The 13,825-nt window shown below is 61.4% G+C and overlaps 1 protein-coding gene across 2 annotated transcripts; it reads left to right on the forward strand.

Annotated features, from left to right (window-relative positions):
- The first annotated feature begins 4,709 nt into the window (after positions 1–4,709).
- Positions 4,710–13,802, forward strand: LOC120303913 (drebrin-like). Of its 2 annotated transcripts, XM_039333846.1 has the most exons (13): positions 4,710–4,908; positions 7,348–7,400; positions 7,615–7,727; positions 8,866–8,940; positions 9,164–9,316; positions 9,769–9,846; positions 9,936–10,087; positions 11,125–11,179; positions 11,418–11,480; positions 11,838–11,931; positions 12,191–12,724; positions 13,114–13,193; positions 13,496–13,802. In XM_039333846.1, the coding sequence occupies exons 1-13, from the start codon at positions 4,817–4,819 to the stop codon at positions 13,526–13,528; spliced, it is 1,575 nt and encodes a 524-aa protein (XP_039189780.1). In that variant the 5' UTR covers positions 4,710–4,816; the 3' UTR covers positions 13,529–13,802. The 2 variants fall into 2 exon arrangements, with proteins under 2 accessions (XP_039189780.1, XP_039189781.1); XM_039333847.1 differs by lacking the exon at positions 12,191–12,724 and having other exon boundaries at positions 4,711–4,908.
- The last annotated feature ends 23 nt before the right edge of the window (positions 13,803–13,825 follow it).

Consider the following 13,825-nt stretch of genomic DNA (forward strand, 5'->3'; position numbering starts at 1 on the left):
GACATTGCCAACAAATTCGGAGTTCTTGGGTATGGTTAGGAGGGCACTGACTTTTCTAGCGTACCCTATCTATGTTTCCTGGGAAAATACATGGGGAAATCCCATTGGAGGAAAATTCCACTTAGGGTTAGGTCACCATGGACTCATAGAGCAAAATGGACATTGCCAACAAATTCGGAGTGCTTGGGTATGGTTAGGAGGGCACTGACCTTTCTAGCATACCCTATTTATGTTTCCTGGGAAAATACATGGGAAAATCCCATTGGAGGAAAATTCCACTTAGGGTTAGGGTTAGGTCAGGGGTAGGCAACCCAAAACACTCAGAGAGCCACTTGGACCCGTTTCCCACCAAAAACAAAACACTGGGAGCTGCAAAACCCTTTTGATATCTAAAATGAAGATAACACTGTATATATCCTTTTTTTACCTTTATTGTAGGTGTGTGTGTGTGTGTGTGTGTGTTTGTGTGTGTGTGTATACATATATACATACATACATACATACATACATACATACATACATACATACACATATACACATTAAAAATAAAAGTAAAAATATGACTCTTGGGAATATCCATACTATTAAAACAGTGATCACCAAGAGAATGCTTTAAGAGAATAAAATTACATACACACACAGGTAAAAAAAGGATATATGCAGTGTTATCTTCATTTTAGATGTCAAAAGGGTCTCTCTCTGTCTCTCTCACTCTCCCTCCCTCCCTCCCTCTCTGTCTGCCCTTGGTCTGCCACTCCTCTTCCCCCACTCTCTTTCTCTCTCTCTTTCCTCTCTCTCTTTCCCCCTCCCCCCCTCTCTCTCTATTTCTCTCTCTCTCTCTTTCTCCCCCCCCTCTCCTATCTGCTGCTCACCTGGCAAGCTTCAAGCTCTTGTCCAACAAGCTCAGGGGTGGGCAACCTCGTCTCTTTTATGACTCATGGACTTCAACTCCCAGAATTCCTGAGTCAGCCTAGCTGGGCTAGCTAGCTCTCTCCTGCCCTTCCTGCTTCCTGCAGAGACGCAGCAAAGGGAGGAGCTCCGCCCAGTAAGCTTTTCAGCTCCTTGGAGAACACTGTGAGTGCACTCTCTTTTACACATACAGACACACACACACACACACACAGACACACACACACAGAGAGAGAGAAGCAGGGAAGTGCAATTGCCTGTCTCTGTCTCTCTCTGCAAAGGCAGAGGAGGCTGGGAGCCACAGGGGAAGGCTCAAAGAGCCACATGTGGCTCCGGAGCCGCAGGTTGCCGACCTGTGCCCTGGGCCATCGGGAAGAGCTGTGGGAAGGAGCAGGATCCCAGCACTGATCTGGAAGGAGCTGAGAGCCACCGGTCTCGTCCTCGCCTACCAACAGATCTGAACCTTTATATCTTCTTTTTGCGACAGCCTTGAGAAGCGATGAAGGGAGCAAGGGGGCAGGTGGGGGGACGGATCCAGGGAAATACTGGCCAGTCAGTGGAACAATGTTCCCTGCAGAAAGGCCCTTCCCTCCACTGCCCTGGAGCTCCCTTGGGAGATTCTCACGCAGACGAGGGAGAGCCTGGTCTGGAGGCTTCTCAAAAACCAGGCAGTGGCTGCTAGGTCAGCCTGGGGTTGTGAAGAAGAAACCTTGTGAGGCTAATTCACGACTTTTTCAGTGGCTCTTTTCCCTACTAGGGGGAGGGAAATCTCTGAACATTATCATCCACAAGACAGAAGAGGACACACACACACACACACACACACACACACACACACGCTTCATCACACATGCAATCCCCCAAAAAACCTCTGGAGACCCACTTGAACATCATCGGCATTGACAAAGTCCCTGTCGGTCAATTGCAAAAGGCAGCTTTACTGAAAACAGCTGACATCCTCTATCCCAGGTCCTTGGGCAGGTGGATAAAAATGCCGAATCTCAACGTCTGTCAGTGCAGCCAGCAGTCATAATAATAGCACAGAACTTTAATGGAGATAAAGTTGTTCACCAAATGTTTATTTATTGATTTATTAAATGTATATGCCCTTCATCTCACTCTGAGAAGTGTTTCTGGGTGGCTTGCAATTAAAATCATAAATACAAAAAGGTTTAAAAGATCAAATAGAGAGACAAGAAGGAGAAAGGGGAAAAAATACAATCAATTCAGGAAGGAGCACAGCTGACTTATTAAGATCTCTTGTGGAAAAGTTACTGGGATAATAACAGTGAATTGCAAATGAAATATGGATCGGCTGCCTGGAAGGGCTGGAATCAGGGCAAAGGCAGTTGCAGGCCAGGTCCAGGAGTGGGATTGGACCCATCAAGGATCATTTCCCAATCACAGCAATATTTCCACTCGGTTCTGCCTGGGTGGAGACACGGGGGGGGGGGCTCACTGTGCAGCTCTGGGCCCCGGTCGTTCCAAGAGAGCCCGAACTCGGGCAGAGAAAGGGAACCCGGAATGGAGGGGGGGGATGGGAGGAGCCTAAAATGTGGACTATGGGGAGGGCCAGTGGGGGTAGGGGGTCAACACGATAGCCCTCTTCAGAGACCTGAAGGGACAGGCATCACACCAAAGACGGGCAAGACCTGTTTCTCTCTCCAGAATGAGGGCACAGAATAATGGATTCAAGTTACCGGAAGGCAGATGGAATGCCAGGAAAACATTTTAGTTTCAAAAGAAGAAAAGAATTAAATGCAGCTGTACGTAACCTGGGACTCAGTTTGAGAATGAGGATGGGGTGGGGCAGGTAGAAGGGCCCATATAACCCTCTTCAAGCAGGAGAAGGCTGGCCCTGCCGCAGCTGGGCTGGTGTCGCCAGAGAGATTGCTGCACTGGGTGGTCTTGGCAGGCGGGGGGGCAACAGGACACTGCCCCATAGCAAGGAGATTCAAATGACAGGAAGGGACCTTGGAGGTCTTCTAGTCCAGCCCCCCACTCAAGCAGAAGACCCTATACCTTTTCAGACAAGTGGCTGACCAGTGTCTTCTTAAAAAACCCCAGGGATGGAGCTCCCACGACTTCACCAGAAGTGATGGAGGAATCCCTCTGCGGCTATGGGGGAGGGGCACGAAAAGTGTCTCCATTCCAAGCACCTCCACCCCTGCCTGGTTTGGGAGTGGGCTCTGCCCTGCCTCTTCTGCAGACCACCATCCCCCTGGCCATCCAGAGGCCGCTCTGGCCATCTGCAGAGCCCCTGTGGCCAGAGTGCAGAGGGCTGATTTTGGGCCAGGAAGGGAATTGTGCTGGGCGCAGATTTGACCCAGGAATGACTGCAAGCCAAGCAGCTGATTTGGACCGACCTCTCCTGAAAGGGTCTGACCAGGGGGTCTTGGCCTGGGACAGCCAGTTGGGTTCTGTGGTCCCCCTGGCTGCTCCTCCCCCACCTCTCCTCCCTCTGACCATGGTAGCAATCCCAGGTGGGCACCCTTGAAGAGGCTGGAGGGGTTCTCTCGCCTCACTCAGCTGTGGGAAGAGGAGGGAGCACTGTGGCTGGAGGGGAGAAGTGCAGAGAGTGTTTGCTTCCGTGGTCTGAAGCCTTAGAGAGGGTGGGACAGAGCAGGGATCGTGGAGAAGTTCCTTTCCCCCTTAGCCTTACTCACCCCCCCCCCGAAGGAGCAGCCTCAAGGGGCCACCAAGGAGACGCTGCAACGGAGACCCTCTGGGATTGCTTCCCTTAAATGCCAGGGAGCACAGAGGGGCTTCTCCTTCCCATCTCCTCTCGGCTGGCCTCCTGTTCACAGTCCCCAGTGTGGGACTCCTGGAACCAGAGGGGGCCTGGGGCTGGTTGCCGAGCACCCTGAGGAAGGGAGGCCCCATCTGGCAGCCCTCCAAGGAGGACCCGGGCCTGGCCTTCGGGTTGTCCTCCAGCCCAGGGCAGAGATGGGCTCCAGCACAATGCCTGAGCAGAGGTGTCCGAATGGGAGCCGGCCTGTGCAGCTGTAAAAGGACTTTGTGCTCGGGAGATCGTTGAATTGACCAAATAAGGCAAAGAGCTGGGCGGCTGGTTCCCGGCCAGGCCTGCCAAAGGGCCAAGGAGACGGTCCCAGGGGGGGGAGTGGAGGGGGGGCTTGCGGAATGCCCCAAACCTTCCCTAATGGAGGATTCTTGGAGGGGGGGCTGTAAGAGCCACAGGGCGGTGTCCAGCAGGGTGGAAAGAGGGAGGAATGGGGACATCTGCTTCCCCCAAGCTGCAGCCAAGGAAAAGGCAGGTCCTACTCCAGGCTCCCCTCCTGGGGAGAAGGTCGGCCCCAGGCTCCCCTCCCCCAAAGCCCCTGGGATGATGCTTAGGGGGGCAAGAACAGGGTTTGCAGCAGGTCCCTTCTGCCCCTTCAAGAGCCCCTTGGGGCTCTTCCTAACCACAGACAGCCCGGGGGTCTCTCCAGGCTCCGCCCTCGTGGGAAAGCCCAGCCTCAGCTTGGCCCGGCTCAGGGGTCTTCATGAGCCTCGCAATGCTGGGCCAAGGAAGGTCCGTCTGACATGTCCGGGGCCTTTCCCACGCCAGAGGCAAGGAGTGCAGAGATTTAATTTCAAGACGAGGCCCCGTCCTGCCCTCCGCAGGGCACCCCTCTGGAGACCCGCGTGCGAGGCCACCGGGCAAAGCAGTGAGCCCACCGCGGGGCGGGGGTCCTGCCCCAAATCGGCGCGGGCTTGGCTTTCCAAGATATGCTGCCCCGCCCCGTCCCGCCCCGCTGCGATTTCGCGGTCCCGTCGGTCCCTCCCCGCGGTTGGTTGGGGCGGGGACGGAGGAGGAGGAGGCGGGGAGGGCGGGGGCGCCTCTTCCCGGCCCGCCGCCGCCGCCGCCACCTCGGAGCCGCGGTCCGCCGCCGTCGGGGGTCTCGCGATGGGCAGCACCGCCGTGGACCTGGAGAAGCACGGCCTGGCGCTGCTGGCCGCCAAGAGCGACGTGGTGAACGGCCGAGCGGCCGCCAGCTGGTGAGTGGCGCCGCTGCCCTTCCCGGGCGGCCAGGGCCGAGGGCTCAGGTGCGCGGACTCCTCTCCCGGCCGGGTGGGCAGGCGGCCGATGGTGCCCTCGGCGGGGCCGGAACTCGGGGAGCCCCGGCGGGGCCCCGGACAGAGCAGGGCAAGCGCGACCCCGCTCTCGGCTTTGGCCCCCGTGGCGTGTCTCGCGAGTGAAGGAAGTTGCGCTTTTGCGCCGGCAGACCAGCTGGGTCTCCCGGGGACGGGAGCAGCGGGTGACCTTTCCGCCCGTCGCCTCGCTCGTTGCCCGCAACGGCTCCTGCTCTTTGCCCCCTGGAAGGCAGCCCGGCCCCGAAGCCGCTTCGCCCCCGGAAGTTCCCGGGTAAACCTCGGGCGGAGAGTCCAAAGGGAAGGAGCGGGGCCCTCCCGAGCCTCCGCCGACGGGAGAAGAGCGGTCCTGGGCTGTCCCTCCCAGCGCGGCCTGCCCCACCCCCGGCCTCGCCCCTTCCACTCCGGGCCCTTGCCAGTCCCGGCCGGCCGAGGAAGCTGCTGGGGGTGCGAGGGCCGCCGTCCCGAGGACCCTCCTGGGCTGCAGGGGGCGCCCTTCGGCCGCTGGTGCTGCTGCCTCCCACCTGCTTTGCCAGCCTCTCCCCCCCCCCAGCCCGGGAGCTCCTGGTGAGGGGGGGCGGTGAAGTGCTGTGTGTCTGGGGCAGACTGGTGGGTGACAGCTCTGCCCGCCATGCCATGAGAGAGAGGGCAGCTCAGCTCAGCGCTGAGCTCTTTCGCCCATCCCATCGCCCCAGGGTGCCAGCTGCTTCAGGAGCTAAGCTCCACCAGGAAGCTCTGGGTGCAGGAACGGGGCCTGCCAGCCCTGCAGCTTTGAGGGCCAGACGTGAGTTCCCAGCAGCAGCAGGAGGAGGAGGCAGAAGCCTCCACTCCCTAGGCCCCATCCTGGAAGGCTCCTTCCTCTTCAGCAGCTTTTCCCTTCTCTGCTCTTCAAGGGCCTGCCAGGAGCCCAGCCAGCCGAAGCTGGGAGAGCTGGCAGGAGAAAGGAAAGGCAGCCCTGCTGCCCCAGACGGCTCCTGCCATCCAGGCTGCTGAAGGGAGGGCCTGGCTGAGCTGGCTGCTGAAGCCAAACCTTTGGCAGGAAAAGGAGAGCAGTGCAGCCCCTGGGATCTTCTGCGTGTCCCTGGAAGGGCACTAGAGACAGGTGTGCACTCACAGCCCTTCTCTCCGCAAGCATTGTGAGTGCACGTGTGGCTGGAGGCCAAGGCCGGGGTCAGGCACCAGCAGAGGTTTTTTCAGAGCGAGAAACAGGGAGGATGGGGCGAAGGAGATTGGGCCCAGCCTTTGCCCTTTTCCTTGGAGGGCGCTTGGCACCACCTGGGCGTGTTACTCCTGCTCCGTAACCAAGCCCAGCCCCAGGAAGGCGGGATGGTGCTAGCACACGTGTGTCCGAGGATCTGCAAGACATTTGAGAGGGGATGGGAGGGGGGGCTCTGTGGCCTTGGCTTCCCCAGAGGGAAAGGGAGGATCCAGCTGTGTTTTCATCGGATACCAGCCCCCCTCCTCCCTCCCCCCCCAAGGCCATCCTCCCCTCCCATCTCCCCCCAAGGCCATCCTGCCCTCATGAGGCTGCTGGAAGTGCAGAGGGAGGGGCATGCTGGGGTCACCTCCTTCCGAAGGGCTGGTGGAGGGCTTGGCCCCACGTCTGCAGGCAGGGCCCCCCTCCGCCCCCTCCTCCACGAGGCCCCTTCAGCCTCCATTGTCTGAGAGCGGATGTCCTTCCTCCTGTTCAGAGGGGGAGACGGGGAAAGGGAAGCAACTGGGGTGGGTGGGGTTCCACCTGCCAAGGGCCCAGGCGAAGCTCCCCAGGGCTTTTCTCCTCAGAAACGGTTCTCAAAGGATGGGGGTGCCTGGCGGAGGAGGAATCTGTCTGGGGTGGAGGCAGGAAGTCTCTGTCGGCCTCCCCCCCCCCCGCAGGGTCCCCCTCCTCCAGCCATGAAAGGGGAGGGCCCTGGGCATGCCCGCCGTGCTTCATCTGGTGCCCAGACTGAGTGCAGCTATGCAGGACGGCTGGGGGTGTGGAGCTGGGCCCAGATATTCTCTGCAGCTGGGACAAACACATCAACTGCAGCAGTCAGTCGGCTTGTGGGGGAAAGCAGCTGTGCCAGGCAGCTCAAAAGCCCAGCAGAGCAGCAGACGTTGCCTTTCTGAGGCCAGAAATGAGGGGGCAGCTGGGGGGAGGAGGAGGGGCCCCCTTCAGTCCAAGGCACCCAAGGGAAGGCCTGGCTGGGCTTGGGCTGCCCCCCATCCGCTTGTTCAGGGCCCCAGTAGAAGATGGCCACACCTCTTGCAAAGGGATGAGGGGCTCTGGCTTGGGTCCCCCCCCCCACTGATTCCTAATGCCAGCCTCTCCCTCCCTCTCTCTCTCTCTGTCTCTCTGACACCCAGGGCCCTCTTTGCCTACCAAAATGCCAATGAGCTGAAGCTGCTGGACTCAGGGGGTAAGGCGGGAACCTCCCTCCCTCCTCCCCCCATAGATGACACGGGGGGGCAGCCGGGCCCTTCTCCACTCTGCCCGCCCTGCCTGGAGGGAGCATCTCCTGGAAACTACAGGGCAGCTCCCCGGGAAGGAGGGTGGGGGGTGGGGGAGTATCGGCAGGAGCGGTGGGCTTGGTGCCTGGGAGCCCCTGTGCCTGACCCAGCCTCCCCCTGCAGGAGGAGGCCCTGATGAACTGGCCAAGCGCTTCCAAAGCGGGCGCATCATGTATGGGCTGTGCCGCCTGTCTGAGCCCACCACAGGGGTGCCACGCGTGGTCCTGATCCACTGGGTGAGAGCGGAAGAGGGGGAGCTGGGGGGGCGAGGGGGTGTGTGGCTTGCAGCTGAAGAAAGAGCAAGAGAGACGGTGCCCAGATGCCTCTCGGGGGACCTGAATCTGGGCCTCTGCATAGTCGGTCCAAGCTAGGATTGCTCCGGCCTCAGGACCTGCGCTCAGCTCTCTGTCTTCCCAGGGCAGGAACACCTCCCGGACCCCCTCCTTGGGCCATCTCGGACGCCCTCACGATGGCCTCCCTTCATTGTGGTTTTTGTCCCCTTGGGGGGGTAGAAAGGCAGGCTATTCACGGGGGGGGAAGCCTTGCTTTGGGGGAATGGACGAACTGCCTCTGTGGGAGCTGCAGGCCACGAAGCCACGCCCACCCCGCTTCCCGGCCTTGCAGCAGGACAGGGTGGACACTGGCCGGGACGCTCTGCCCGTGTGTGGCCCTGAGAGGGAGGTGAGCCCCGGCACAGCCCCCCCTTTTCCTGCCCCCCCCCACTCAGTAGATGCCATTGGCGGGGGGAGCAGAGCTCACGCCACAGAAGGGCTGGCCACAGGAGAGCCTTAGTTTGCAACTCCGTTTTCTAAGGCTGCTCAAGGCCAGACAGTGGGGCTGAGTGGGTAGAGCACCTGGAAGGCAGGGAGGCGAGTGGCCAGAGGACCCCTGAACTCAAGAGACTCGTGAGGGGGGAGGCCAAGAGCCATTGGAGGTGGCAGCTCCTGTCTTTGAAAGAACCCTGGAAGAGGTGGTTGTATGGAGTGCGTACAGAGTGCGTTTCCTCCTGACCTCCCAAGGAAGGAAGGAGGAAGGGGTGCTGGATCTGAGCGAAGGCCTCTCTCCTCTGCTGTCTTCCACCCCACCCACCCCTGTCCCTCCAGAGGTTCAGTCTAGAAATAGCTGGGATTTTCCAGAAGGCCCCAACAGAGGAACTCTTGATATGCCCAGAAGGGGCTGCGGTGCCTCATCTCCAACTCCCTTGTGCTCCCTTTGGGGGGGGGCTGTCCCCGGGAGAGCCATGCCGATCTTGCTGGGGCACAGCCCCACCCTCGCAGGAGGCTGCAGCTGGGGGCTTCCGGAAGGGCCCGCCAAAATTGTGCAGCCGCTGCAGGAGTCTTTGAGATGGCCCCCTGGCTCCCCCTTTGGCACTAGGTTGGTGAGAAAGTCCTGGACTCGCGCCAAGAAGCTTGCGCTGGGCACCTGCCGGCCATCCGGGCCTTCTTCAAGGTGGGTCCTGTGCAGGGAGCAGCCCGATGTTCCTGGGCTGGAAATGGGAGTTGGGGGGGGCTCTTTTGTGGGTGAGAGAAGGCAGGAGAGGCTTGGGAAATGGGGAGAGGGGAGGAGGCTCCATTTGGGCCCGGCTCCCCCCCCAGAGAGGAAGGGCAGCTGCTCTTCCCGAAGGGGTTGGGGGGGGGATCCCTGCACTGCCGCCCCTTTTCTCCCTCTGCAGGAAGCCCACCTGGTGCTGAAGGCCAGCCGGGCGGAGGAGGTGACCCAGGGAGGGCTGACCCGCCAGCTGTCCCTGGTGGCCCCGCCAGAACAGCCCCCCCCAGCAGCTTCCGTCCCCAAGGAGGTCCTGAGTAGGGACCCTGAGGAACTGGTGGTGAGGAGGAAGGGAAAGAGGGGGCGGGGGTCCCCCACGAATGAATGCTTGCACCCCAGCTCATCACTGGTCAGGTTTCCCCTCTGCTTCCGGCAGTGGCAACTGTGGCCAGCCCCCCCCCCCCGGCAGCCCCCATGGGGCCCTTGGGACTTTTCCAGGGAAGGCAGCTGCTGTCTCTGGGGAGGGCAAGAGGGGCCATCGGCCTCCCCCCTTTCCTTCCCAGCGCACAGAGAAGGGGGGAGGCTGGGTTGCCTGGAGGGCCCCCTCCCTCAGTGCCCCCCTGCTCTGGCACAGGAGAGGAGGGGTCCCCTGCGGCCCCTCCCAGCTGCCTGCCTGGAGGGCATCTTGCCCGTTGGCCTTTAAGCAGCTGCACCTGGGGGGGGGGCTGAGGGATGTCCCCTCCCCAGGTGAGAGAGAGGCAGCTTTCAGGGACCACCTTGGTCTGTCCTCAGGGGACCAACTACCGGAAGACGAACCCCGCCCTGGAGATCCTGCACACCAAGAGGAGCTCCTTCTGGGCACAGGCGGAGGTGAGGGGGGGCTGCCGGGCTGCCCGAGGGCTGCAGGGCGGCGTGCGGAGGAGGGGGGGATGCCAGCCTCCCTCTCTGCCTCCCTCCAGAGGGAAGAGGAGGAGCGGCGCCAGGAGGAGAGGAGGCGAGCCCAGGAGGAGAAGCAGCGCTGGGAGCACCTGCGCATGGAGGAGGAGCGGAGGGAAGCAGCCGAGCGGGAGCGCCGGGTGCAAGAGAGGGAGAGGCTCGTGCAGGAGCAGAGGTAGGCGGGCGGGCCTCGCACCAGGGACCGGCACACCCCGTTTCCCCGGCTGCCCTGTGCCCACAGCCCCTTTGCCTGACGACTAAGGCCCCAAACCTTAAACCGAGGCTGCTCCTTGCACAGAAATCGTCTCCCGGCCGTTCCCCCACGTGGCAACTGGACAATGGATGCCAGGACATCCTGGGGAATTCTGGGAGTTGCTCCATTTCTGAGCACCTCCAGCCACACTGGACTTGCCCCAGAGGGCAACCCCCCTGCCTCCCTCCCACTGCCCAGGGAGAAACAGGCCCCCTCGCCCCCTCACTGTGGCCATGCCCCCCCCCCGTTTCTCTGCCTGGAAGGATCCGTGTGAGAAGAGAGCCTGGCTGACGGGGGGGGGGCAGTGGGAGGATGGCTTAGAGTAGACTGTCCCAGAACTTGGCCATCCTGATGGGGGGGGCTCTTTCCTTTCTCCTTTTCCCTTTTTTTGCTGAATTAGCTGCCAGCTCCAGGGCAGCAGACCAACTAAGGCAGGGGTTCTCAACCTTGGCCACTTTAAGACTTGTGGACTTCAACTCCCAGAATTCCTCAGCCAGCAAACCCCTGATTTACTAAGGCCATTGTAGTCATAAACTGCAGCATCCTCAAGGGTGGCAGAAGAGGGGCCTGCACCCCTCCCCCCTTCCCCACAAGGGAGTCTGCTTTGCCAAAGAAAGGGGAAGGACCTGCCCAGACCAGGCCTCAGAGTTGGGGGGCTCCCATCTCCCCTAGGGCTTCCTGGGAATGCGCCCCATCTTCTCAGGGAGCCTGGGCAGCCCGTGCCCAGCGGGGTGCCTGCCGGAAGCTGGGTGGCTGCTGCCAGGGCAGGATTGCTGGCTTGCAAGGCGACCCCACTGACCCTGCCCCCCCCCCCGAGCTGCACTGGGCCCCCGCTCCTCAGCAGGACTGCCCCAGGATTAGCCACGTCCCCCCTCCTGCCTCCTCATCCACTGGGGAGCTATAGGCCGAGGGGCAGATCAGACTCCCCCTGAGTGGCTTTGCCCCCCTCCCCCGACCAGGAAGCAGCAGGCCCAGCGGGAAGCAGAAGAGCACCGGTGGGAAGAAGCCCGACGGGTGAGCACCCTGCACTGGCCACGGGACCCTCCTCTACTTCTGGGGACCTGGGGTGGGGGCCATTGGCAGATCATGGGAGGCGGAAAGGGAACTGCGGGAGTCCCATCTGCTCGACTGAAGGAGGTTTGGCAGGCGGAGGTCCGGCAAGTGACTCTTCACCTGTTGAACTGATGCCTGCCCAGCAACACCGAGGTCATCCTGGCCCTGAGCGTTGCTTTTCTCTCCTCTCCACCGGCAGAGGGAGCAAGCAAGGGCCCTGGCCGGGACGAGTCCTCAGAGCCGGGCCAGCAAGACGGACCCGGTGAGAAGTCGGCAGCCAGGAGGCGGCTGGCAGGGACGCCTCGGCTTGGGGTGCCGGGGCGCCAGAGGGCCGGGGACACGCTTGGTGGCTCAGTGGAGGGGGCCTGTGGCCAAGCAGAACCCCCATGTGGAGGGCTCTGGCTGCAGGGCTGCTGGGGAGGGGGTCCTTCCCCCTGGAAATGCTTCCACACAACCCCCAGCCTGCCCAAAGCCTCTACCCTCCCTCTGGAAGCGGAACCACTGTCTGCCTCTGGGATCTACAGGGGGTCTACCTCTGCTGGGGGGTGGGAGAAAGTGGGGGGGGGTAGCAGCACGTGGGAACCTCTGGGGCCCCTCATGGCTTTTCTCCTGGGCACAGGGGGTGGCAGGGCCAGGCTCACACCAGCCACCCAGGGGCTTCTTCCAGGCGAGAGAGCGACGGCACTCCTCCACCTCCGGAGAAACGGGGCCAGGTGAGCACCCTGGCCAGATCTGCCCTCACCACCCCACCCTGGGGGGGGCAATTACTTCATGGAGTAGGGAATGGGGAGGATTCTGTCTCCCCCCCAACATTCATTGACACCTGAGTAATTCAGGGCGTGGCAACTCCTGAACCTTCACAAATCCAGGTGACTTTGGCCTGTGCACGATGCACTCTGTGTGTGTGTGTGTGTGTTTAGGCTGGCTTTGCTGACGCATCTTCTCTCCCCCCCCTCCACATTGCCCGGACAGGAGTGCCGCGGCGCCCTTTCCTCCGCCACCAGCGCAGCCTCACGGAATCTGCTTACATCTTTCGCCGCCCCCCAGAGCCGAACGTCCCGGGCAGCTTCCAGGCTTCAGCGGCTCCCCCCATCGGGCCGAAGCCCAGCACGGTCCCCCACCCAGCCTCGCCCCCCACCAGCACTCTGCCTGGTCACGGCGAAGCAGAGGCAGTGCCACCACTGTGCGCCCCTCCCTGCCTGCCCCCCGCAGCCCCCTCCTGTGCTTTGAACGGCACCCCTCCTGAGCCTGCCTCACCGCCCCACCTGCCCCCCTCCCCTGAATCTGAACACTCTCCGGGAGAGGAGAGACCCCTTTTGACTCCTCTGGGGCCCTGCTCCCCTCCTGGGGAGGAATTTCTGCCCCCCAGCCATGCCCCAGAGGGGCAAATGTCTCCCAGCCCAGCCCAGGGCACCAATGGAAGGGCAATGGACTGGGAGGAGCTGCCCAGCTCCACAGCGAATTCTCCCCCAAGGGCTGGTCTAGGGGAGACAGCCCCCAAGAAAGGTAAGCCCCAAGTCTTGCTCAAGGGGGGGAGATGAGAAAGCCAGCAGCCACGTGGTGTGGGGGGGCTGCTTTGGCTTATTTGGTTGAGATTCAGGCACTGCAGGATTGTGTAAACAGCCAGAATTGGGAGGGGCTGCTTGAGCTTTGGGACCCTCTGTCAGTCACCTCCTGTTGGGACCCTGCCTCCTTGAACAGTGTGGGGGGCTGGAGGAGGAGATGGCTTGCAAGCTGAGAGTCCCAGGTTTTGTTGGCAGTCTCCCTTCTGCCTTCATTCCCACGAATTGTTTGGCTTGACCTGCAGCTAAGGAAAGTCCCTGCCTGGTTTGGGGATGGGCAGATATGGGGGATGCCCCAAAGATCGGACTTCTGCCCCGCCTTTCCTTTCCCAGGTGCTTCCCCAGGAGCTGCTCCAGGCCAGGCTGGGGCCGTGCACAGAGGGCCAGAGGGCGAGAGATGCCCAGCGGGGCAAGTGGGTGACTTGACTCATAGATGTTTTTAATCTCCTGCTCTAAGTCCCTCCTCACGGGATTCACACAGGAGTTTCCCTTCCATTGATTCCAACGACACACCCTCAAGGCAGGGCGGGGTGAGAGTGGGGCAGACCCAGAAGCTCCTGGCCAAGGTGGAGGCTGCCTCTGACTCTAGTGTGGGGCGGAGTGAGCGTGTCCCTTTCTCACAACAGCCCCCCCTTCCTTCCGGTCAGCTCAGACCTGGGGGCACACCACCTCCAGTCCTCCGGCCAGTCAGCTAACAGCTGCTTTCTTTCCACAGGGCAAGCGGCCCAACCAGGAGTGGCCAGCCTGACTGCCCGGCTTCTGCCCGCTCAGCAGAGCCGGGGGTCCCTGCTTGGAGAAGGTGCCTAAGGGAAGCCCCCACCTGCACCTGCCTGCCCACTTGGAGAAGGTGCCCTCGTGTCCCAGGACGGCCCCCACCTGCACCTGCCTGCCCACCTGTGGCCAGACCAGAGCAGCAGCTGGCTCACTGTACGTTCACACGGCTGGGTCCGTCTGCTACCAGGACTGTGATCACATAAACACGCAATGTCTGAGCAAATAAACCACTTTTTGGCTTAACGGAAGATCCTGGTTTATGGAAGGTCCT

Source organism: Crotalus tigris, unplaced genomic scaffold (genome assembly GCF_016545835.1).
Source record: "Crotalus tigris isolate CLP2741 ecotype Arizona unplaced genomic scaffold, ASM1654583v1 scf7180000024513.1755786, whole genome shotgun sequence".
In the NCBI taxonomy this organism is placed as follows: Eukaryota; Metazoa; Chordata; class Lepidosauria; order Squamata; family Viperidae; genus Crotalus; species Crotalus tigris.